This window comes from Phalangium opilio, unplaced genomic scaffold (assembly GCF_054372755.1).
Source record: "Phalangium opilio isolate 3A_F unplaced genomic scaffold, DU_Popi_V2 ptg000540l_1, whole genome shotgun sequence".
In the NCBI taxonomy this organism is placed as follows: domain Eukaryota; kingdom Metazoa; phylum Arthropoda; class Arachnida; order Opiliones; family Phalangiidae; genus Phalangium; species Phalangium opilio.
In genome coordinates this window covers 834,928-859,324 of record NW_028324244.1, presented here as the reverse complement: position 1 = coordinate 859,324, position 24,397 = coordinate 834,928, and the positions used below count along the sequence as shown (strand labels likewise).

The 24,397-nt window shown below is 38.1% G+C and overlaps 4 protein-coding genes across 8 annotated transcripts in view; 3 read left to right on the top strand and 1 right to left on the bottom strand.

The window, feature by feature from the left end:
• The first annotated feature begins 98 nt into the window (after nucleotides 1-98).
• Nucleotides 99-3,569, top strand: LOC149588532 (nuclear pore complex protein Nup98-Nup96-like). 2 transcript variants are annotated; one of them, XM_089862570.1, is made up of 3 exons: nucleotides 99-279; nucleotides 449-1,393; nucleotides 1,424-3,569. In XM_089862570.1, exons 2-3 carry the CDS (start codon nucleotides 553-555, stop codon nucleotides 3,238-3,240), a joined length of 2,658 nt encoding a protein of 885 aa, XP_089718696.1. In that variant the 5' UTR covers nucleotides 99-279; nucleotides 449-552; the 3' UTR covers nucleotides 3,241-3,569. The 2 variants fall into 2 exon arrangements, with proteins under 2 accessions (XP_089718696.1, XP_089718695.1); XM_089862569.1 differs by having other exon boundaries at nucleotides 101-279; nucleotides 449-3,569.
• A 162-nt stretch (nucleotides 3,570-3,731) lies between these two features.
• Nup35 (nucleoporin 35) lies at nucleotides 3,732-5,225 on the top strand. The gene is made up of 6 exons (XM_089862414.1): nucleotides 3,732-3,821; nucleotides 3,886-4,170; nucleotides 4,228-4,400; nucleotides 4,472-4,541; nucleotides 4,596-4,853; nucleotides 5,151-5,225. Exons 1-6 carry the CDS (start codon nucleotides 3,732-3,734, stop codon nucleotides 5,223-5,225), a joined length of 951 nt encoding a protein of 316 aa, XP_089718540.1.
• A 223-nt stretch (nucleotides 5,226-5,448) lies between these two features.
• On the bottom strand, nucleotides 5,449-6,907 carry Hou (GID complex subunit 8 homolog protein Houki). The gene is made up of 5 exons (XM_089862574.1): nucleotides 6,573-6,907; nucleotides 6,382-6,504; nucleotides 6,121-6,317; nucleotides 5,845-6,042; nucleotides 5,449-5,776 (listed from the first exon to the last, which is right to left on the bottom strand). Exons 1-5 carry the CDS (start codon nucleotides 6,595-6,597, stop codon nucleotides 5,600-5,602), a joined length of 720 nt encoding a protein of 239 aa, XP_089718700.1. The 5' UTR covers nucleotides 6,598-6,907; the 3' UTR covers nucleotides 5,449-5,599.
• A 4-nt stretch (nucleotides 6,908-6,911) lies between these two features.
• Nucleotides 6,912-24,397, top strand: part of RhoGAP93B (MyTH4 and RhoGAP_KIAA1688 domain-containing protein RhoGAP93B) — a 45,599-nt gene continuing 28,113 nt past the window's right edge. For 3 of the 4 annotated variants that reach the window (XM_089862568.1, XM_089862564.1, XM_089862566.1), the window contains exon 1: nucleotides 7,160-7,325. In XM_089862568.1, the coding sequence (XP_089718694.1) occupies nucleotides 7,309-7,325 (17 nt within the window). In that variant the 5' untranslated portion in view covers nucleotides 7,160-7,308. Of the gene's footprint in view, nucleotides 7,003-7,159; nucleotides 7,326-24,397 lie in introns of those variants that run through there. The other variant, XM_089862565.1, reaches the window with a different exon arrangement.

Genomic DNA, 24,397 nt, shown 5'->3' with positions numbered 1-24,397 from the left:
CGCGAGCAGCCGAGCAGCTTGCGTTGTCGAGTGCGTGATCGAGTGGGCTATGCTTGGAAAGACTTGATTTTTTCCAATTTTCCGCCATTTTATTATTATGCACGAGTGGCGCAATCGAAATTCCTCTTGAACCTCTTCTACATATATTTCGTTATTAGGCTCTGAGTTCATGTTTGAAACTTCAAAATTTTAAAATAATAGTCACCTTTCTAATTCTAAAGCATTAAACAATTATACGTACGATGTATTCGCCCGCTAGCTATGATTCAGTATTTTCCGGTATGTAGTTGTATTTATTTTACTGTTTTGCTAAGCCTAAATTTTAATGTAAATAATCAAAATTACGCTCCTCTTAATTCTGTGTCAGAATTTATATCATAGTTTAAACATTATTGACCTGGGCTGTTGGTCGAAAGAGCCCTAATATTCTTGTAAAAACCATTTTTAGGCGTGATCTAAACATTCAGAGCCATTGAAAGTTATGAACTAAAGAAAGAGTACTGGTAACAGTCTTATTGTCCGTCATAGAAGCCATTCGAGTACGTTAAAACCATGTTTGGAAACACTGCTAATAAATTCGGAACCACATCTACGTTTGGAAGTACCGGTTTTGGCGCCGCTACTAGCACCTTTGGCCAAAGTGCACCTGGATTTGGAGTCAAGCAAACCACTCCCGTGTTTGGAGGTTTTGGTGCTGCGGCTGCCCCAGCAACTAGTAATATGTTCAACAATACAACTAACACACCAAGTACTGGGTTATTTGGCCAAAGTACGGGATTTGGGGCCACTGCGGCTCCAGCTAGTACAGGATTTGGAAGTTTTGGCCAAACAACAACCGCTTCAGCCCTCTTTGGAAGTACTTCTCAAGCCAATACTGGAACGGGGTTGTTTGGAGGTTCGGCTACGTCAGCCTTTGGAACACCTAGACCTTCATTTGGAGGAAATTTCAACACATCAACTCCTAGTCTATTTGGTCAAACTCAGCCCCAGCAAACTACGGGTCTTTTTGGACAAAGCTCCGTCTCCACTGGTGGTCTGTTTGGGTCCAGTGGATTCTCAGCTCCCATGACTTCTGGAACGACTGTAAAATTCAACCCACCAACTGGAACTGATACTATGATGAAGAATGGGGTGTCTACTAACATAAACACTAGACATCAATGTATAACGTGCATGAAAGAATATGAAAACAAGAGTTTGGAAGAACTGAGAGTGGAAGACTATCAAGCGAACCGAAAAGGACCTCAGTCAGTTGGATTTGGAGCCACAACTCCAGCTAGTGGCGGTCTCTTTGGAAGCACCCCAGCAACTTCCTCCTTCAGTTTCAATTCAAATCAAAACAAACCTTCATTATTTGGTTCCTCAACTCCCGGGACCTTTGGAACAACTTCTACTCCGAGTCTTTTTGGTCAAACCACCCAACCAGCGAGTGCGGGACTATTTAGTAAACCTTTGGGTTTTGGAACTGCAACAACTACAGCCACTGCGGCTCCATTTAGCTTTGGAGGCTCAACAACTACTCCTCTCTTTGGGCAAGCGGCTCAACAAAAACCCATGTTTGGTCAAAATCAAACTGGTTTATTTGGAGCTCCAGCCACTTCCCAGGCTTCTGGCGTCTTTGGAAGCGCACCCGCTTTTGGAACTGGTTTTGGCCAAACAACCCAACAAACTGGAATATTAGGAATGAAGCCGGCATTTGGGGCCGCAACTACAACATCAGCCGCTCCATTTTCATTTGGAACCAATACCAGTACAGCTGGTGGAAGTCTTTTTGGACCCAAACTAACGGCAACGGCTACGAGTTTCCCATCTTCAACTGGTTTCCAGGGTTTTTCAACAACGCCTAGCAATGGAATGGGACTTTTTAACCAAAAACCGGCAACTGGTTTTGGAGCTACACCAGGATTTGGTGCCTCAACTGGACTTGGTCAAACTGGCCTGGGAGGTTTATCATTTGGAAATACCTTAGGAGGAACAACGGGAACCTCATTATTTGGGAACACGGCTACCGCTAATAAACCTCTGAACTTCAGCTTTGGAGCTAGTACTCAACCATTTTCATTTGGAAACCCGTCAGCGAATAATTCAATGACAGCGTTCAACCCTTCTGGTATGGGAACCGGTGTTGGGTTAGGGATGGATGCCAATGCTAATAACTTGGCCAGTCAAGCTCAAGCTCAGCAACAAATATTGGCTTTGGCTAATTATCCATTCAGTGATTCGCCTCTCTTCAGGAACCTGATTAGGGATACTAATAAGAGGGAGGAGATACTGAAACCTACCAATCCCGCTGCGCAAAAGGCGATGCTAAACAGTCCAAAAGTTGAAGCGCACGCGGTTTCCAAACTTAAACCCAAAGCCATACAACCTCTTGCCAGTGTGAAAAATTCTTCAACGTTGTTTGATGGATTAGAAGAAGAAGCCGCGGCGCTCTCGAACGAAATTTTTGTCCCTCGTCAGAGTATTAAAAAACTGGCTATTAAACCCAAGCTTTCACCCGAAAATAAACGTCTCGAAGAAAGTCTCTCGAGTCCGGCAATAATAGATTCTTCAAAGTCTCCCATCAGGCAACCTGACTTTTCGCCAAAACACAACGACGATTTACTCAACAGTGGTAGAAACCTAACTGCCCTTGAGAACACCATCAGCGAACTTCAACCACGAAATACCAAACTTTTTGAAGTCGCCCACTCAATATCGAGCGACCACACCGAAAATGAAGATAACGATGACACTAGTGAAAATTTTAATGATAAAAATAACAACAGTCCAGAGAAAACATCACATCCTGCCGGAATTGTCTTAACCAGAGCCGGTTACTACACCGTACCTTCCATGGATACTTTAGGGAATATGGTCGATAAAGATGGCAATTGCTTTGTGGAAAACTTCGCGGTTGGAAGAGAGAATTACGGAAACGTGTGCTTCTTCGGAGTTACAAATGTTGCTGGCTTGAATCTGGATGAAATTGTTCATTTTCAAAGAAAACAAATTGTCGTCTACATGGATGATGATAATAAACCTCCAGTTGGTGAAGGGTTAAACAAGAAAGCCCAAGTAACCCTAGATCACGTTTTCCCAGTTGACAAGACAACCCATTTACCAATTACAAGCCCGGAGAAGATTGTCACCACCAAATTTGAAGATAATCTAGAAAAGGCCTCTTTGAAACTCGGAGCCAAGTTTATAGAGTACAGACCCGAAACAGGATCGTGGGTTTTTCAAGTGCCACATTTTTAAAGACAACACGATGGACGCGGAAATGAATGAAGAATAAATGAAAATAAATAAAACAAAGTGCGCGGATCTCATTCTCGATTGAAACATGAATCTAAATTTTTTTAAGTAATGCCCAAAACTTACAGGACATAAAAGTATTTTCTTATATTGTTAAAAAAAAAGCTTTAATTTTTACTGTTTAAAATTAAGAGACGGATAAATATATTGTAATCTTCTTGACTTATGATTGTGTAAGAATATATTGGCGCGATTAAATCTTTGTAACACATACTTTGCAATTATGTAACGACTGTATTTCTAATGATGAAACAATAAAGAAGTTAACCTAATTGAAGTCTTTAATTTAATGTTCAAGCGAAGAAAACAATTGGGGCTCTTTCGAACATGTCCAGGGTTCAGTCCTCCCCTATGGTGCTAGAATTAAGTATTTGAAGTTACTTTTCATTGCAGCCAACAATACTTTAAATACCTCCCGAACGGAACCAATGACCATGTCACCAGCAAGTAGTCCTCTAGGTGGACCAGTTAATCAATATCTCCCCAGTTATTTAATCGGAGACCCATCAACCGCCTTTTCCCCCGTAATTGTCTCTTTTTGCCCTTTGTCTTAGCACTTTAGGCTAAATATTAGTAAACGTCTTTCAGTCGAGTCCACGTATTTGGCCCATGGCTGGAAGCCCCGGTAAACAAAGACGAAGTTTTGGTCCGTCAAATCCCAGCCCAACGAATCAAGGAAATGTATCGATTCATCAAATGGGTCACAATCAATTAACCCCAACGTCAAATAGAACGCCTACCAGGACGTTTGGTAGTGGTCGAATGAGTGGGGTGAAACCCAGCACTGGGCCACCAGTTGTGGGACTTTTGGAGACCATGATGTCCCCTATTTCAACGGGAAATAGGGATGGAAAGATAATGGAATATTCAAGCGTAATTACTCGAGGTTTCGCCTACTTTTCGTGTTTTGTAAACTATAAATTCTTTTAGTTTAACGAATCATTTGGACCCGGGTCATTTACTGGTACTCCAAATGCTTCTTATAAAGAACAGTACGCGAGAGATCTTACTAAAGGATCGTCACCAGCTCAAATTGATCCGTTTTATACGCAAGGTGAAGAACACTTTGATGAATTAGACGAAACATGGGTCACTGTTTTTGGGTAAATCATATTGACAATCCTTGTTGTTTCATCAAATCTGGGTTTCCAAGATTATAAATTCGTTTTAATAGGTTTCCTTCGGCCGCCGCGTCTTATATCTTGCAACAGTTCTCTCAATATGGCACCATTCTCGAGCACAAAGTAATGTCTAATAACTTAATTGATTCTTAAAGGTTTGACGCGATTTATCCGTAGGTTGAACCAAATGGAAATTGGATGCACATTCATTATCAATCGAAACTTCAAGCGAAGAAAGCTTTAAGCAAAAATGGAAAGGTCTTTGGATCTTCCGTCATGGTTGGAGTCAAACCTTGCATTGAAAAGAAAATTATGGATGAATCGGGGAAGGAAAATTCAGTTTCTTGGAGATTAAATCGTTCCGAAGATGGTTCTAGAGCGAATAATATAAGACCATTAGCCCAAGCTTATAAAGCATCTAGTAATGAACGAAATGTAACTATTTTATCAGTATTTTAACATTACTATTAATTAGCCTTATTCCTGATCAGCGCCATCTACCCATAGCGGTGACTTTGAGAACTACTGTAAGCGGCAAGCCAATCAGATGTCGCTAAAATCTGGTGACGTCATTTTTGGTAAGACCCGAGACGAGAGTGCCCGTCAGTGACGTCACCAGATTTTAGCGACATCTGATTGGCTTGCCGCTTACAGTAGTTCTCAAAGTCACCGCTATGGGTAGGTGGCGCTGATCAGGAATAAGGCTAATTTCTAAGCAATTTTCCATCGTAGGTTCAAAACCCTTCAAACACCCCGACAAAAAGTAGTTTAATCTCTCGTACTATGGATTATATGTTTGGTTACTGATCACGTGACAACAGCGTAGCGTTAATTGCAATCGTTACTTTGCCATTTCCAAAATTTCACGATGTTATGTTAAAATTAAAATTAAAGTGATTTTTTCTCGTTCTTTTTTAACAAAAAAAAATTTCTGCCGCTATTAAAAAATTCTTTTTAATGAAAAATAATATTAATTAACTTTACAAAGTTTACAGGAAATTTCTCACACAAAAAACAATCAACAATCGTACTAAATTTGATAAACAAAGCTTTAATCATTAATTGGTAGAAAAAGAGACGTTTTTATTTATTTTTTATACAAGGTTTGAAAGATAATGGGACTTGAAACACTAATTGGGGATTGGAGGGATAAAGTACAATCTTTTTAATTAACGAGTTGATTATTTCGGTTCTTCAAGTTGACCAGTGGCTAGGTCTAACATTCTGGGGTATTTAACTTTCTTTTTATCAAGTTCATCTTGCGCCCAGAGTAATAGTTTCAATAAAATCGCCAGTCTAGGTGTTGTTGATTCGCGGTTTTCCATGTCCAAGATGGAGGCGTTAACTTCACTCGCAACCTAACGATAACGATGGGAAAAAACATTTTAGTTTTTATTTCTTATGCTTGTTTTTTTCTATTTGTGACCTTCTGCCGATGAGAACGATGCAATAAATCACCAAATGGTGATTTTTCTGGTTCATCAAATGCTAATAAAGCCAAAGTTCTCTCCAATTCGGCCAAAACTTCTTGATTCTCTTCTCCTCGTTCCGCTAATTCTTCTTGGGCAAATTTTAGAGCCTCTTCCGTATTTTTTTCTCTGATCAGCTCGATTAAATGTTGTTGCTAAGTGTGATAATTAATATTAATTATCATATATTATTAATTAAATTTTGCTTTATAATTATTAATTAGTAGTTTTACCTGTAAATGGAAGAATAAATAACGATCGTTATCCAAAAGTTCAGGATGTAATCTATTGACCAGGGCTATTGCTTCCTGGATTTTTCCATTTTGAATGGCATCTCTTATCTTTATTCTCTGGTCTAATGTATCGAGTTCAACTGAAGGTTGAATACCAGATTCCAAACGAAATTTATCAGCCGCTTCCTTGAAGCCTTCTATAATCGTTTAAACTTTAATCTTAATCACGTTAGTTTTACTTTAAAAACGATGTTAGATTACCGGTAACTAAGTAATTCATGATTAATTTATTCATGTCAGCTCGTTGTATGTGGAGTGTTTCTAGCTTGTTACGCCAACCTTCCACGGAAATGTCATCAGGCTTCTCAACAGGGTTGCTTGATCCTTAGAATATAGATTCGTTATGTTTACGCGATGAATTATATAACAAAGTAATAATTATTATTATTTACTGGATTTTATGTGTTGTGTTGTCATTTTTCCTTTTTGTTTTGTTAATAATAATAACAGGTTAGCGAGGGTGTTGTCTTCTAGACTTCTTCTTCTGAAGCTGACCAACCAAGGTTTATAAAATATTATTTCAAGAATTAATCATTTGTTAAAATATTCTTCGCAGTTCATTAAAAACTGTCTGTACAGAGGTAGATTTAATTTAGCCACTCAATTTAAAATTAACGCGAAAAATTAATTATAAATTTGTTATTTTAGGCTGGAAAGACGTAAGGTCAACCGGGAAGCTGGCAGCACTGCGCACTGTATAGTGCTGCTACCCAGTGTGTGCGGTGATGTACCGAATAAGGTCAATTTCAATCTTGTTCTTGAATGGAAATGACGCGTTAATTATTTCACTGTTTAAGTTAGGCCTAATGGAAGTGATAATTGGTAATATAAAGCGTGATTTAATTAATTAATAGTATCAGTTTATAGTTGTTAAAAGTTCGATATCTTATTTTGAACGTTCTAACTCGGAAAGAATGATTTTCAATAACAGCTGCGGGCCAGTGACCTAGCGGGTGCTGGTCCCTACCGGCATCTTCGCTAACTAAAATCTGAAAATTATTGACATTTTGTCTAGACGTGAAAATGGACCAGTTTCGGTTGGAAACGTAAATCGGGCGGGCGGATAAAAGTGATGTCTTCGTCTTTTTCACCTGGATAGGATTATCTTTGTATGGAGATTCGTGCAACATGTCGTCTACAGAAAGGTAAAACATTACGTTGAATTTCCATATATTCTTATCTTAAATAAGAAAACGCGTAAAAAATATCGCTGCCCCGAGCAAGCATGAGTTCGTGTTAGAATGAAGATGTTAAGCCTTGGCTTCGTCACTTTCAAGAACCAAGTTTGCTTTTTTTTGTAGGCCAAAATGTAAAGTCGCGCCCGGTTATATTGGGGGCGGGGGTTTACTGTTTGAGGCTTTGAAGGGTTAAATATTGTAATTAAGGCGCGTGTTTGTTTGATTTCGACTAAAATAATGTTTGAAATTTACTGTATTGTTATAAACCCAAGGTTGACTTTCAGTACCAGTTAGGCCCCCATTAGACTATAAAATAGGTAAATATTCCTTCATTTATTTACCAGCCATACTCATAAACTAATGACTACGCTATTTTGTACCCCAATTACGTAAATTAGCTTAAACAAAAACATAAACTGATTTAATGGTGGTAGACTAGGGTGTTAACCAAAAAATAAAACTTCCAAATCTGGAAAACCATTAGCCAACGATCATCCCCAGAGTATAACATAGAAAATCATTGAAAATTCATGTCCGTTCTCGAATTAGACACGCTCTAAGGGCGGGCTAAAACCCGTGTGTTATTATGCGGGTAGATCAAAAAATAATTTCGGAAACCCTTGTCCCCACACTCCTCCACACGACGGCGGGAGTAAGAGAATGAAAAAAAAGGTCACAGCGGCGTTTGACCTCCCTATTACCAAAACCCCTCTCCCCGACTAGTTTTTGATGAGCGTTTTATGACGGTCCATTCCTTACCCCCCATCATATTGGACTCTATAAACTGTAAAACACGCTGCTGGACAAGTTCTGTTCGGCTGTCTCTCACTCTATTCGCCCCCCCCTTCAACAATTTGTTATAAAACGTTATGGCGTCAAAGGAATCGCCATACGTGGGTGGAGAAATATTTAACGTTAGAAGCCAAAAAACAAAATCTAGGTTTAGGCCCTAGTAATCACTATAAAGCTGTCAGTTTAGTTTTGGAACTGTTTTGGGTGATGACCCTAAACCTTCATTGGGAACAGATGGATCAGACACTAGAAATAATCGGCCCATTTCTTATTTTCCAAGGCTATTCCTAAGATTATTTTGTAAATTCCTGATAAAATATAACATACGCAACCTTTCTCGCTCTGTAAATATTTGTCCTCATTAATTAATCAACTGAATGGAAGGAGATTGAGATTTCGTAGGAAAAGTTATTTATGTAAATAAATACAAAATAGAATTTCCCTCCATTTCTTTTTTCCGGAAATAGGGTAAAAGCAAAGTTGTTATTGTAAGGAAGCCAATATCCAATGTTACATTGTAGGGGTCTTCTTGTACGTTCACGTCTACGTGAATTTTCCATCCTAGCTGATCTTTAGAAAAACATCTGGACGCACTTTCTTTTTAAGACGCTCTATCTCTTTTTTCTTCTTGCATAAAAAATGGCAAAACGCAACAAAAAAGGGGATATATATCTATACGTATCTATTTTACGCATTGCTCCGTAAGAGTATTTCGACGTTATATATATGCTCTTATTTTATCGGGAGTATGAAATTTGGTAGGACCGAAACCCCAAAATCTATTTGAATAAGCCGACCTTTGCCAGGGTTCATACAAACCTGGAAAACCGGAAAAATCAGGGAAATAAATATTTGACAAAAAACTCAGGGAGAATTAGAATTTTAAGTAAAATTCAGGGAAATCAGGGAAATTTGCGTCAAACAGGGGCCAAGTAATTAAGCAAAATCTTCATTAACATACCCCCCTCTATAGGATTAACATTACACTAAACTTTGGAGGCTCGTAACTCTTGTTATATTAGAGATACGGGGATTTTCTTCGATTACATTATAGTCCTATTCCCCCCCCCTCCTACTTCGTTTGCTTTTGCTCCATAGGATACCCCATATGCGGGAAAAACCCTGGAAAAACTCAGGGAAATATATGGGGAGAAAACCTGGAAATCTCAGGGAAATTTGTTTTCCAAAAGTTGTATGAACCCTGTTTGCTTTTATTCATTTATTCGGCGTTACATAATGGTGCCATACCGTTGGAAATACGATTGCCTAACGTCAGCGAACGTGATGTGATGTCTGTTGAGACGGCTAGTTTTCCTTTTCGCTTTTCATTCAAAATTTTGTTCTAGAAAATGGAATGGACGGTTCTTGGTATTAAATTTCCTCTCCCTACGTAATCCAACCGTAATGAGCTTAGTTTTTTTTATGTCTTTGAGTATCGTTCAGTAAAATTTGTTGATTCAAAAGACCATAACCAGAAGTTAGAATATTGCTTATATTTATACGTCATAGGATTCTATCCCAGCCAAAACAGAATTAGGCCTATTTTCATGGTTAGTGACATTCCATAGAGCAGTGAGTTAACTTCAGGGGCAAATATGTAAAGCATTTATTAGATAACTTTAATTGCGCATGCACTTCAGGGTTGCCAGAAATTTGTTATTGGTTCATCGCCTGCATGCAGGTTTGGAACTGAATGATTATTATATAACTGGCAACACTTGTCCGCAAGTTATCTATAACACAGTCAGAAACCAAACCTTTGGAATAGACTTTCCCTCTAAATTATGGACTTCCACCATTTCGTAATTTTCATAATGACCACTTCCCCCATTTTTTTTATTATCTGGAAAATGAATTGAAATTTAAATATGAAAATTGCGAGCGGGTATTGCGCAATTTCTTTCGCAATCTTAGAAGTTGTTAATATAAAGAAATCATCTTTAGGTCTTTACTCTGCCCCCGAGGATATTAATTTTCATTCAAATTAATAATATAGTCTTTATAATTTTAAGAAGAAGATGAAGAAGATTAAATTTCACTTAGTTCGTTTTAGTTCCTCGTCTGGTTCCCCAGTGTTTATGCTATACCTTAGGCAATAGATATACTGTATAAGAAATGTCTTCTCTTTTATTTGTTAATATGACGTCAATTTGGCGCCCGACAGCCAACTCGAGTGTACAAGAGACTCCAGACAGATTGGTCGCGTGAGCTATTTTATTAATACCATTTTTCCAATTTAACAAATTATATAATATATATGTATACGAGAAGCGAGCCAACATTCTCTTTTTAAAAGTAATATACCGTTCAGACCATTACGTATTCTCATAAGTTTATAAGATGTGTTCCTTCCATAAGTATGACACTACTTATACTTCGTAATGCAACTGATAGACTTTTTACAGCTTGAGCTAGTTCTAGCAGAACGACAAGAGAGAATTGAAGCACTACACTCGGTGGTTAGTTTTGCAGGACTTCCATGTCCCTACTTAGTCTGTGTTAAGTCGCTTTACGGGAGTGTATGACCTACGTCACTTCATGTCAAGCTCCAGTTTGTAACCAGTGACAAACTTATGGATGGAACATATCTTATGAACTGGAGTTTTATTCGCGCCTAACATGAGCCAGAGTTATTATAACAGAAGTCCATTCGTTTTCGTTAATATTCACCTTTTTCAGTTATTAAGAAATTTTACAAAAGATAACGTTTATTATTGGGAGTGATTTTGACCCAAATTTCGGTTTTCTAGATAAATAAACGTATCTAGTTTACTTCAGACTAATTTATTTCGGAGACCACGTAATGTTTAGACGCGGGGTATATTTGGAAACGTAATATTATATTTGGCATGCAGCTCCTTATCAAATATTAACGGAATTATATGGTTTTCGGGTTCATTTTATACTGAGAGACGCAACAGAGCCGTACTATGCTGGTTCCTCAGATCTTTTACGCAATAATTTAGGCGCGCCTAACCAAACCGTGGGTGTGGCCCTGCCCGGGAACCTCCGAAGTCAAATTTGAACTATCCATTTTAGGATAAAGGGAAACCCGAAAGAAGATAGAGGACATATATTTTTTTTACAGAAAATTTAAACTTTCTTTCTGTTCTACAAAACCTGTAACTCCGTCGAAAGTCTCTTCCGTATTAATAGCTAGCTGACTTTGTAATTGATTAGGAGAAAGAGGTTAGGTTATTCCGAGGTGATCCTGATTTATTGAGTATACTCTAAAGCTTTCTAATTTTCTATGGGGGAAAGGAAGCCTTATAACCTTTGAAACTAATTAGTTTTCCACAGAAATCTCCCGCTCTTTAGTCTCGATCGAGTCTGTTTCCCCAGATGTTTATAACTTGAAACAGAACGAACGCGTTCTGTATTTGCGAAGTTGGGATTTACTAAATGTTATTTGTTTTTATTATTATTTTATAAAAATTTGAGAGTTTATCTCTGTAAAATCAATTATCTGTACTTATTGCATGAAAGAACCATTATAAACTGCCTTCTTATCGATTCTTCTACTAATTATAAGAAAAATCTGCATAGTTAAACATCCAAGAAATATATACCTCGGAAAGATTTTAAAATATTCAAATTAGTTTGAGAGATTTCGTAGATTGTTTTAAATTTGCACCTCGGACCAATCACGTAACGCCCTACCTTCTTGTTAACAAAATTCACGTGACACGCTCTATATCTCGCGCCAAAATTGTCTGTCACATCACGCGCAATTTTCTTTTATCAAATCTCGCGCTAAATTTCATTCCACGTGGTGGAACACGTGCCACGAGAATTTTGTTAACTTCTTACGCGATTGGTCGGAGGTGCAAATTGAAAATTATCTGTGAAATCTCTAAAACTAATTTGAATTTTATGGTTTGCGTTTTGTACGTTGTTTACTTCAAATATTATGCTTCTCGCAATGTTCTATTTCAACCAACTCAACATTGTAAGGGAGGGGTCTCTGTATAAAGGTCTATCGATAGCATTCACACACCTTGAATTATCGATTTTAGTACGCTGAATTTTCCTATTGAATCCCACCTCCCTTTCTCAATAATCTCAAAGGAGTTAGGCTTCTCAAAAAAAAAAAAGGATTTGAAATAAATTTTCCCTGAATTTCCTCTTCTTCTTAAATGCGTTTAAAAACCCTTAACTGAAACATATATACCCTCCTTTTCAGGAAAACGAATGATATAATTTATGGTAAGAATTTTCGAAATGTTTTCCCAAGCTTTCAGGGTTTTCTTCTCTTCTTTTTGCATTTTCACTATAGAAGAAAACCGTTTTGCGAAATAAAGCTAGGGGGTTTAGTTTCGATATCATTCCATCAAGACTGGCAGGGGGGAGAAGGGTTAAGGGTCAAAAAGAGGTCATAGGCAACTATAGCCAAGGAAGGGGGTTAAATATAGCTGAGAATCCATTATCAGAGATATATAGCGTGATCCTGAGATGCGTTAAGGAGTTTCAGAACTGTTGATACCCCTTTTTTCTTATTTTTTAGTCTTTTTTCCCTTTAAAGGCAAAGTGGGAAAGAATTATTCAGGGTTCGTACAAATCTGGAGAACCTGGAAATGTCAGAGAAATAAATTGACTAAAAATTCACGGAAAACTCATGGAAATTTATGATTTTTTAGTGAAATTCAGGGAAAACTCATGGAAATTTATAATTTCTAGTAAATTTCAGGGAAAACTTATGGAAATTTATAATTTTTAGTAAAATTCAGGGAGAACTCATGGAAATATATAATTTTTAGTAAAATTCAGGGAGAACTCATGGAAATTTATAATTTTTTTTAGTAAAATTCAGGGAAAACTCGTGTAAATTTAGGATTTTAAAGGGTATGGGAATTTACAATTTCATATCATATTTTAGCACGAAAGTGGTATTATATTACACTTTCAAGTCTCTACTTTCAAAATATAAAGTTTTTAATATAATTGAACCAAAGTTTCTATTTTTAAAATCCATTGGAAAATCACGAAAACTCAGCTTCGATATATAAATTATTTTGTCTTGTCTGCTTGTTCGGTTGGTTTATGACATCACACGGGCAAACCTATACAAGCGAGAGCGAGCGCGAGCTATACCCGTCTCGTGCTCTGTCTATGCTTTGATAGCGGAGAGAGTGGCACCATCTCGCGTGCGTGACGTCAAAAACAAGAAAACGTTGTAGCCTTTCTTAAAGACTTTTAAAAAGTGGATTTTAAATAATTTCATATGAAGCATTTTCAAATGCATATTGCCAAATAACTAGAAATCGGAGAATTAAAAGCTTGATATTTCTGAATTCACAGTAATTAATTCTATCTTTTGCTATATAAATCAGAGGTTTTTCAAACGAAGCTTCTCATACCCTTTAAGTGAAAATCAGGGAAAACTCATGAAAATTTATGATTTTTAGTAAAAAAAAATAGGGATATTTGTGAGGCTCGAGTAAGTTATCCCTGAAGAGGTCCCTCAAACTCAAAATAATAACCAATCCCTTAGTTATTACTCCAAAGAAACCACTTCCGCAATTGCTAGGGTGCCTTTCACCTGCAGCAAATATGTAGGAAGAAAACCTGGAAATGTCAGGGGAAATCGGTTTGCCAAAAGTTGTACGAACCCTGTGGCCCTGGAATAATGTTTTTGTATCTAGGCGGGAATGGAATAGGGGTGTAACAATGACGGGCGCCACTTTGATGATTCACCTGTCTCTTGGCTCGGGGAAATTGAAGGTAAAAACGCGCCAATATTTTGGGCGCTAAAAATGGTTACGTCCCATTCACGTGACTCCCAATTGGAGGGAGAAGTCGCGTGCCAGTTAGGTAACTTTCTTTTTTTTCCTCGATTATTTATCGGGTATAAACGTCCATTTTCAGAATCATGGACTGGCGCCTGTATTCGCAAGGTCAGGGTCGATAAAGGCACTTAAGAAGTTGGCTAGCTTTTCAGTCATCAAGTGTGTTTAAATATAGTTTCCTCGCCGTTATCTCTAGCTTGGATATAGAACGTTCCATTAAGTCCAGAAGAGAAGCGCAAGGGGTTACGGGGAGGTCGCCTTCTTGGGTTATTTCCATGGCGCCTAGAAGCACCACTAGAGGCAATGCTAGCCTTTCGCGTGTACTGAACTCAGGCTCCGTCTGCCGTTGGCTGTGTCTTTATTTCTCTGCAAATAATTAATGGAATGGTCTATTAGGGCTGTTTAGATAACCTTACATTGCACTCTACCCCTGAAATGAACCGCGGTTACTTACCCCCTTTATAGACTTTGTCAAGGGGCATTGCCTCTAGATCAATTTTTTTCTCAGTGTCTCCCTTTTAAACGCTGCCATGGTTTTCTACTTGTTTTAGCAAAGTTTTAGGGTATAGGCTTAGCTAAGCTTACATTAGTATTCTTTTTTCGTAAACTCATTTTGAGTAATTACTAAAGATTTTTTTTTCACGCTCAATCCCGTATCCGTTGCTATGACGACGGAAACGATCCTTTTTCCGCGAAGAGCTTATCGAGAAAAATTACTATTAGGGAAATAAAAAGTTTGCTTATATAGAATATACTAGCGCCGATTTCAGCCAAAGGCACTCAGCGTTTCCCGTCACTACAATTTTATTATTAGTTTTTCGGGCCGCCATTTTAAAAGATGGCGGAAATTCGAAGCCCAAAAGATATAAGGCCCGTCTTTAGGATATGAGGAACGGCTGTACTAAATATTAGTGAAATAGATTGAAATGCGCAGAAGTTATTCTGTAAAGTAGGTTTTATTTCACATTTTTGGCCGCCATTTTGCAAGATGGCGGCTGATTTTAAAAATCTTTTTAAGAGCGCTCCTACTACTTAAGAGTAACGTCCATGCAAAATTTCAACCTTCTGGCTAAAGCGGTTTGGGCTTGACTTTGATTAATATATATAGATATAAATGACGTTTAAATTATAACAGGAAGTGTAGTTACAAACCTAACCGGTAAATTTCGTTTCAAATATATTTTTTTTACGTATAAATCGACAAATAATTACGTATTCTATTTTCAAGGACGTTTTATAATATTATTATTATTACAGGTGCCTTATTGTATTTTATAGTATTAATTTTTCTTATGGGGAGAGAGTAATTAAGCCGAAAGCTGCATGACGTATATGATAAGTTTATATAATTAAAAAAGATAAGCACCCGCCTTTTACCTTATTAAAATTTCCGCTTGAAAATTGTAACAATTTTGAATTTCCCCCTCGGGAAATTTAATTTATGCAAATAGCTTCTGTCATTTGAAAACCGGGCTTCTGTAATTTTCCAAAAACAGGATTTCTTGTTTTCTTTACACCGTCAATTTCGGTACAATTAGGGCTTTAATTAAATATTAAAACGGGTTCTTAAGGTCAAATCTTAGATAGAGGGGTGTGATATCTAGTTTATATCTATTTGATTCTCTTTTTCTATACCTTGTTAGGCTTAGTGATAAGAACGTCTGTAATTATTTTCATATTTCTTGAAGTCACTTAAGTGTAGATGTTATTAATTGACCTAATTTCTATAGCGTAATCTTTTTTATTTTTATTATGATTATTTCCCGGCCTCTTATTTATATTTTTGACAAGTTCAGGGTAGTGTTAGTTTCCGCCGTATTTCCGGTTTGAAGTGTGGTGGTAGGTTTCAAATTCATGGATGACGTCATTTCTGAGTTAATTTATGAAATTATGAATTAATTTTGTTACGTGCATTTTGCAGCCCTTTTTTTTAAAGAACCAGAGATAGATTTAATTTTAGAAATAGGAATAGAGAACAGAGTAATCTGGGCGCGCGTTAAAGTAACGGACCCCCTTCGCCTGGACGGGGAGGGGGTATGAAAGTAGAGGCGTGTCATAGCGACAGAGGTAAAAAGGAATTCGTATTTTTCTCCTTCCCCGTCAGCAACGTCATCAAAACGTGGTTTAAGTGAGCCAATAAGATAATTTAAACTTCTCATTACATGTTGGAGGGAGGGGCTCTATACTGGGTGGTTTATGAGTCGGATTGAAGTAAATACTAACCGTTCTCCATTCCTACTCCTAAAATTAAATCTATCCCTGAAAGAACTAATAAATCGCGATCTGAAATGTAATACATTATCAAATATTTGTTACGAAGAATCCATAGGGATATGTCAAGGAATTAGGGGAAACGAATTTAGCGCTTATTACTTATTAGGGGGACAAGTTAGTAACGAAGCTAGTGTACAGGGTGTCTGTCACAAATTAAGGGATATCATGTTCTTTGGGAGAATTTGTCAAAAATTCTATCGTAATTTTGCCACAAGGTACACCGTTTTCGAGTTAGATTTGCTGAGTATTTTACGAATGACCACTGAAATTTAATTAAGAAACTGATTAAGACAATGATTTCTAATTTAATTAACACTCAAATCATCACTAGAAAACTGTCCCTTGTGTAAAAATTACGACAGAAGTTACATTTTCGTCTCGAAATTGATTTCCCAAAGAACATAATCGCCCATAATTTTCAGAAACACCCTGTATACTCTTAATTTAGTTAATCGTCTTCTTTCGGACAATTAGCAATAGCGATATCAGAATGGGGGGGGACGAGCGAGCAGCCTAAAGTCTTGTCCCATTCCTACTTAATTAGTTATCCTGGTAACGGCATCCATTCATCTAGGGAACTCAGGGACACGGAAATCAATTAGATTTTCTTCCTGTATATCCGTCCGTCCTGGGTCTGTCCCTAGCTCCCTGCATGGATGGACCTAGCTCTCTTCCCCCCTCTGGAGGGCAACACTAAAAAGAGTCTAGAGAAGATATTATTATCACTAATCCATCATCGATCAGGGCCCAGGGGTGGGTTGGAAGGGGGGGAAAGTTTTGACGACTGTTTATCGTATTTTTGGTTGGACCGTTATGGGCTTATAGCGAGGGCCTAAAAAACTGATTCGTTTTGGGGTTGGGTGTACGCTCGAAGGAGATAATATCCGCCCTGTACGCGTTGCAGTTTTCACTGAAATGGAAACTTGGCGGAGGGTTACATTTACGCGATTGTATGATCTCTTGTGTAAACTGACGTTTGTAAGGTTTCTGGTGACTGAAATAGGACTGTCGTTTTCTCTCACTCAGTTTCCGGGTTTTCAAATAACTCTACTGTTCTTTTAGTTGGGGGATCGTCTTTCAAGGGCGATGACATTTCGTGTTAGATGTCTATAGGATTCGGTATTGTTTGTGAGAGGAAGCTGCTATTACACCAGTACCGTTTGAAAGGATATAGATCTTTGAAAAAATTCGAGTGTAGTTTTGGAAATCGGAGAAACATACTTCCCTTGTTTTTGGAACGCGGTGTTGGTCGTACGATTCCGAGTTTAGAATTCGTAATTTTTATGGTCTCCCTTTCACTCTCTTCCACTTTTAGCTTTAAAGCCCCTTCAACCGACTTAGAAGTTCATATTATTGAAGTAATGAACGTATATCGGTGTTCATAGAAACCTGGATATGTCAGGAAGATAAATTGTTGGCTAAAACTTCTGGGAAGACTCGCGCAAATTTAAAGGTTTTTTTTTTTAAAAAAAAAGGTCAGGGAAATTTCGTTGTTATTCTTTAAAAAACACTTCCGCAGTTTCTAAGTGGCCTTGCAATTCCAGGGAAATATATAGGGAAAACCTGGAAGTGTCAGGGAAATCTGTTTTCCAAAAGTGGTACGAATCCTTGTGAGCATACTGAAAGTATTTCAATTAAGGAACATCTGGTTGTAAGTTTGTGTACGCGGTTTTGGTGGTGAGCCCTATAGCTGGTCTGAGGTTATCTGTTTTTTTGGGTCATCCCAAAGCTAGCCTTCGAATCTCAATAATCCCTGATTTAGACTTAAGGGTCTTTTTTTTAGCTAGGGTATACTCCTGGTCGATTTGCGTTCCCGGCATTCCACTTGGGTTTAGAAGTAGAAAAAAATCGCCAGACTTAAGGTTGGTGGGATGTTCTTCTCAAAGCATACCCAGAAGATAGCCGAGGTCCCATTTCTCTCTTCCCTTTTCAGCTTATTGGAAATTTATTTTTACTACAGCCTAGGTTCTGCAATATGCGATGGTAGTAGGCCTATACCAGAAGTGAGATGAGACTAGAAGTGAAGGGCTCTAGCATTGGTAGTAGTAGATCCTGGCACTAGTGAACAAATTTGAGGATTTTATGCCGCTTTCATCTTTCATCGCGCCTACACTACAGAGAAAAAAATTGGTCGAGTTCCAAAAACATTTCCTACCCCCTTCCCCCTCAACCTAAAGCCGCGGAACACGGACGCGGCTCCTTGAATCTAGTTCGGCCGTCTACCACCGCGAGCGTCTCACGTTTTGGAGGGGAAATTCTGAAACCGCCACCAGAGGGCCAACCGTTGGTGTCTTATCAAGAATACTCACTTTCGCCGAGTGAAGAATTTGGTTAGCTCAGTACTTCTAGTCTCATCTCACTTCTGCCTATTCCTACCAAGAGAGCTTCTCCAAGACGGAGTTTGGTTGCTTTTCTTGGTCGAGTATTATCTTTTTCCCTTTTTTGGACCCATGGCCAATCGTCTGTGAGTGTAATAATGATACCTTCCTTATGTGGGTGGGCTTTGCTTTCTCGGTGTAGTGTAAGGATTCACCTTTATTTATTCTAACCATGCCCAATTGCCCATTAAACGGTGCGGTTTAGAAAAAGGGTTAAAAAAGGAAGGATTCGGAGATTCTAACATACACGAGCTGAAGTGATTGGTTTATATGTAATTTAAGAAAGTGGAGCTGAGCTAAGCCTTATGAGGTTTTTAATCATTTTAATTGATTGGGGAGGGGGGGGGTTTGTAATACAGTATGTAAATTTACTTTCCCGGAAATTGAAATTTTAATTTAAATATAAAATCTTTTCCTATAAATCACGTGGTATCGAGCACACACCTACATTGTTGTATTAAATTTTAAAAGTAACTCTATCTGTATTAAAACCCCTCTTTAAGGATTAAATTCTCATCCTTGAATAATAAACTATGAAATCCCTTTATATCTATACCTTCTTTTATATATATTATAAAAAAAATCTCAGATGCTGTCTTTTGACACCGGCAACCAACCGCCTTACGTAAAGATATTTAAAATATCTGAAGCTGAAAGAAACTACATGCAAAAAAGCTCTCTAAAAACCATCAAAGGATTCATCCCTCCCTGTTTTTTTACCCCTTCAATCGTTACCAAGGCCCAATATATGCCAAGAAAAGAGTCCAAGCAGATATTACTAAACACGTGTTGAAAAGTTTTTAATAAAAAATAAAATCTTATTGGGAATCGATTTTCACGCTATATACTCTCCCAGAGCGGCCCGAGTTTCTTGAAAAGCAATAGCGAAAAATATATATTTTCTTAGGCAACTTTTTCCCCCCTTTCCGTTTCACCTCCTTGCTTCCTTGTGCACCACATCTTTGGGTTTGAGGTGGTGGTGATAAGATGCAGGGAAAAAACAAGGATCCGGAGAAGCTGGGAGGAGGATGGTGAGAGAGCTTTGGGGGAAAAAATTTAGTGTTCGATATTTTGGACTTATTCTTCACTCTATACAAGTTTTTTCCCTTGGGTTTGTAACCAGGGAGAAAGAAGTAAGATGGAGTGGTAAATGATGATAGGCAATGCGATGTGCGGCAATGAAAATCTCCCAGTGTACCTTGCTTCCTACCCTTTGCTAGGCGATTATTGTTCTGCAACATGGCGCAATTGTATTTGTATGAGAACTAGCTTCCATTTTTAAGACATAGGGGGCATTTTATATGTTTCCGTAGCAAGTATGACGCTACCGAAACACCCAACGAGGATGCTGGGAGGACTTTGTTGCCGTTCTGTATAGGAGTACAGACTGTAACAATATAGGTAATTTGGAAGTTCAACTCCATCCCACTCTCCTTCAAGTTGTAACTGTGACCTCTTGGTCCTCCTCTCGACCGGAGTTGACGCTTTGACGATTCGAGCGAATGGTTCTTTCGTTTCCACTTCCCATCTCTTTCCCCATCGTATTTCTCTTATAATGGGATTGTCAAGTGATTATGGTACGGTTGTAGGAAGTGAAAAGTGAAATACTTCGTAGGTCATCTTAGCGACCCCACGTGAAGCGAGACATTTTTTAGTATTGAGAGCTTTCAAATGGAATAGTAGTACGTCACACCCTCCCAAGTCATTCCGCTGTTCTGGTAGTCATATTGGTTGGATGGTCTCAGCTTCATTCCCGCTTTAAACCCTCCAATATGGCAGCGTAAATTATGTCACGAGACTTAGCTCCTTCTCCTCCGCCAACTGAAAGCTATCTATAGTCCATACAAAGTAGGTACCACTACAACAAAATATGACATTATTACCGGGGCTTAGGTTTCCCGCTGGCCTCTAAGTTTAGTAGTTTTGCCACTAGAGTAGATTGTCAAGTCCTCTCCGTCTGTCCGTCCGGCGTTTGGTTGGGTTCAGCGCAACCCTTGTTCCGCATTTTGATTCTTCTGGCACTTGTATCTTTTTTACATGTAAGTTACTTTCCCCTATTGACCTTGTATAGTTTTCCTTTTTTTCTGCCGGAAGCCAAATGTGCTGATTTTTCTGGAAACGTTTTTCGTTTTCCCTTTTTCGGTGGGGTCCTCATTTTTTTCTTATTTCACGTTTGATTTGATTTTAAAAGAGATGACGAAAAATAAAGCAAGCGATAGAAAGAAAAATTCACTTTTTTCTTTCATTTCTAAAAAGGCTTTCCCGTTTTTTTTTCTTTTTTTGATATCTAGAAAAAAAAAATAAAATAAGTTAAAATGTGGGGGTAGATACTAGATTGATCTATCCGCACGTTGAATTTGTCTTACGTCATTTTTACGTAACCTTTTTATCTATTACTGGTAATTGCATTGCGATAAGAAAAAAGGTATTTATAGAGTTTTTAATTGGAACTTAACTGTCGAGATTACAGACTTTTTTTATATATATAGACCATTCCATTAATTCCCGAAGAGAATCATGCAAATATCTTCTTGGGTTATTCCCCTCGCGCTAATAAGCACCGCTAGAGGCAGGCAGTCCGGGTTGGCTAGCATCCCTCCGCGTGTTGTGAACTCGGGTATCTCCATCTGGTGTTGCCTCTAAGTGCCAGTTAAATAACCTAAGTGTGTGATGGAACACTTCTCCACGAGTAATTAATGAAATTGTCTATAGGTGAACGTATTTTTTGAATGAGTTTTTGCTTGAAACAATTATAATTAAAAACGAAACCTTTATCTTTACTGGTGGAAAAAAAAATAATAATAATAATAATGCATTATTCACGCCGTGTTTTATTAATTCCCAAATTTAGCGTGCGAGCAAATGTTTCACCGGTAGTCCGACGCCATTTAGCAAATATTTGTTTTGTAATTACGTTACCATTACCATTACCGCGTCTCGTATGTGTGTGTGGTTTCAGCGGGTTATTTTTGATGGTGTCTGTCGTAAATCTAGAATAAAACCGGTTTGGTTTTTATTCTATTTTTGCCCCTTCTCCTCGGCACCGACCTTACGCGTATGTTTGTAATTGCAATTTCATCGCCTGGTATGAAAATAAATTTAGGGGGAGGGGGAGAAAAATCGCCCACGCGTAGAATCACTGGAACATTAGAGAAAACACCGTTTTACCAAAAGTATTTGAATATTTTTTTGTCTAAGAAAGGAGTAGGGAAAATCCCACGGTATTTTTTAAGTATGACATTTCACCGACTTGTTCTAGAAAAAAAAATGCGTCAAGGTTTTTCTTCTCGCAACCCAGTTTCTGTAGAGCAATTTGATTCCTTTCACTACATGCCTCGATTCAAGCCGATTAACTTGGTTGAATGGGCTTGGTTTGTTGGTTACGTATGTATAGTAAAAGGTATTACCGAGTTCCTGTTTTTTTTTATTAAATGTCGGTGAGATTTTGCGGTTTAATTTATATTCGTGACTAAAGTCCCATTCAGACGAAAGTAAAAGTCTTACGTTTCCGTGTCCTCACTTGATCGTGCGTTTGTAAGGCATGATTTAGTGAGCTATGGCTTAAGGAAAGGCGCTAATGACGTGGCGCCATCTTGATACTAACTGCAATTCGAAATTGAAAATTTTCAAACTAAACCCGTGCACGAATGTTTCACGTAGTGGTTGACACGTGACTAACTAATTTAGAGAGCAAAGAGACTTCACCGATGTGATCGAAAGATTTTAGTCTATGGTCTGAATGGGCCTTAATACAATGCCTAAAAAGTGTCCATTTCAGTTAATGTATTTCTGAATGTCGGTTCACAATTTTTTTTCGACCGTTCTCTGTTATTTAATTCATTCTAACGAATTGTCCCTGGATTATGAGAGAGGACCAGTTATGGATTTTGGGCGATATCAATTCATTTTCTCGCGCCATTTCATCCCCCGCGCTGTCTGCTACATAATTTATTATCCCTGGCAAAAGCCCTTAAGGATAAGGCACCTTATTCCACCGAAATACTCTATGTGGTACTAACCCAAAATGTTGAAACGACTCTCTTCTTCTTTCTAATCCCTAAAATTAGCAGCGCGTCAAGGCTCAAGCCCTTAAGTTACCCATCTTCCCTCCTTTTTTTCAAACCCTTAGTTCAGAGTACCCTGAATAATGCAGTCAAAGGCGGGAAAGGAGAAGTAATAGTGTAGACTGACTAATCTCCTTTGAAACTCGAATAATATTACCAGTTTAAATCTGAAAACATTTTGAAAATAAGTTACATTCTGTGGGAATTTACCTTTAAGTATTACGTCACGCCATGATGTCACGTTTCGATCCTGGATAGAGTCTGTATGTTAATGACATAAGGTTGGTATTCAATACGCCACGCTAACGCGTAAGTATTTGCATATGAAAAGGGGGAAAGACCCCTTACCTAGGAGACAAGTGGCTGCTGGAGACATTTGGAGAGGAACTTATCATGACGTCATCGCGTATTATAATAGCCTTTCCCCTTATACCGAAGTTATTTCTTTCTTTATGTCTCCTCTCTTCGTTCTTTTATTATAACTAGTTTTCTCTCCTACTTTCCTATGGGGGAAATATTTTTTTTTCGTTTAATCTCAATCAGACTTGTCCGGAATTCCTATGCATACCTAATTCCTTCCTCTCTGTGCCTGTGGTGTAGTGGTGGAGTAGCTAAGCCTAAAACGGGCCTTAAAAATCCTAGACGTAGTAGGAAATACTCTGGATTTATTCTTATATATATTTTAGGGTTATGTGGGTTGTGAATTAAGATAAGTGTTGAAATCTGAGTCACTGGAACTGGGATGGATGTAGCGTAAACATAAGTTTATAAGATATGTTTAATAATAAGTATGACACTACCTATATAAGTCGTAATGCTACTGAGAGACTTACAGCTCAAGCTAGTTCGAGGGAGAACGGCAAGCGAGAATTGAAGTACTACACTCGGATGGTTAATTAGTTTTGCAGGACTTCCATCTAGGTCCTATTTAGTCTGCATTACTAAGCCTTTGACAGCGCCTCACCAGGCGTATGTTGCTTTACCTCGAATCTATGACCTACCTCCCTCACTTCATGACAAGCTCCAGTTTCTAAGTTGCCATTACCAGTGACAAACTTATTATAGAACATATCTTATAAACTTATGATATAAAGACTAAGCCCTGAACCCAAGAAAATTATGGCGCGTAAACAGAGTGAGGACGCGTGGGTTTCTTGCTTTACAAAGTCTGCATTTTGCTTCATCCTAAGAGTTTAATTAAGGATGAAGTTGGAGACCGTGTGAAGTTTAATGACATCTTTTAGGATCGCGTCTATGCTTTTGTCTTTGGTACTCTCTTGTCTTGACACAAAATATAGTCGGTGGTAGTATCTTGGTATGTGACCCTCATTATTCATTGCCTCGTTTAAATAAGTGTCAACCAACTTTTTTCTTAATTAAAACCGAGTCCCGTTTATATTAAGAACCCGGGTTGATGACAAACATTTTAATATTTGCCGCTAGAAATGAAATATTTTTCTTGGCGTACACGTTGGCGTAATTTTTCTTGTCTTGTAGATAAATATATGATGATAAGGGATCTTTGCAACATGGTTGAAAATTTATATCAAAAGTATATACTGAAGGTAGGCCTAGTTTTTTGAGGGAAACCGGTGGAAAACTTGTCTATTTTTTGTCTAGAATTGATCGTTTCTTGTACAGCATACAAAGAGGGGCCTACTGAGGTAGGTAGGTAAGGAGGGAGGGAGACGCTGTCCATTGTTAGTTCTCAGTTGGGCGTGAATCATGAAAGATACATGATCTGG

Excerpts from the sequence above, each read along its gene's own strand:
- LOC149588532 (XM_089862569.1), top strand. The coding sequence starts at position 553 with ATGTTTGGAAACACTGCTAATAAATTCGGAACCACATCTACGTTTGGA.
- Nup35 (XM_089862414.1), top strand. The coding sequence starts at position 3,732 with ATGTCACCAGCAAGTAGTCCTCTAGGTGGACCAGTTAATCAATATCTC. Across the intron at positions 3,822-3,885 it reads CATCAACCGCCTTTTCCCCC|TCGAGTCCACGTATTTGGCC; the intron begins GTAATTGTCTCT and ends AACGTCTTTCAG. Across the intron at positions 4,542-4,595 it reads GCACCATTCTCGAGCACAAA|GTTGAACCAAATGGAAATTG; the intron begins GTAATGTCTAAT and ends ATTTATCCGTAG.
- Hou (XM_089862574.1), bottom strand. The coding sequence starts at position 6,597 with ATGACAACACAACACATAAAATCCA. Across the intron at positions 6,318-6,381 it reads CATGAATTACTTAGTTACCG|AAGGCTTCAAGGAAGCGGCT; the intron begins GTAATCTAACAT and ends AAACGATTATAG. Across the intron at positions 5,777-5,844 it reads ATCGTTCTCATCGGCAGAAG|GTTGCGAGTGAAGTTAACGC; the intron begins GTCACAAATAGA and ends CGTTATCGTTAG.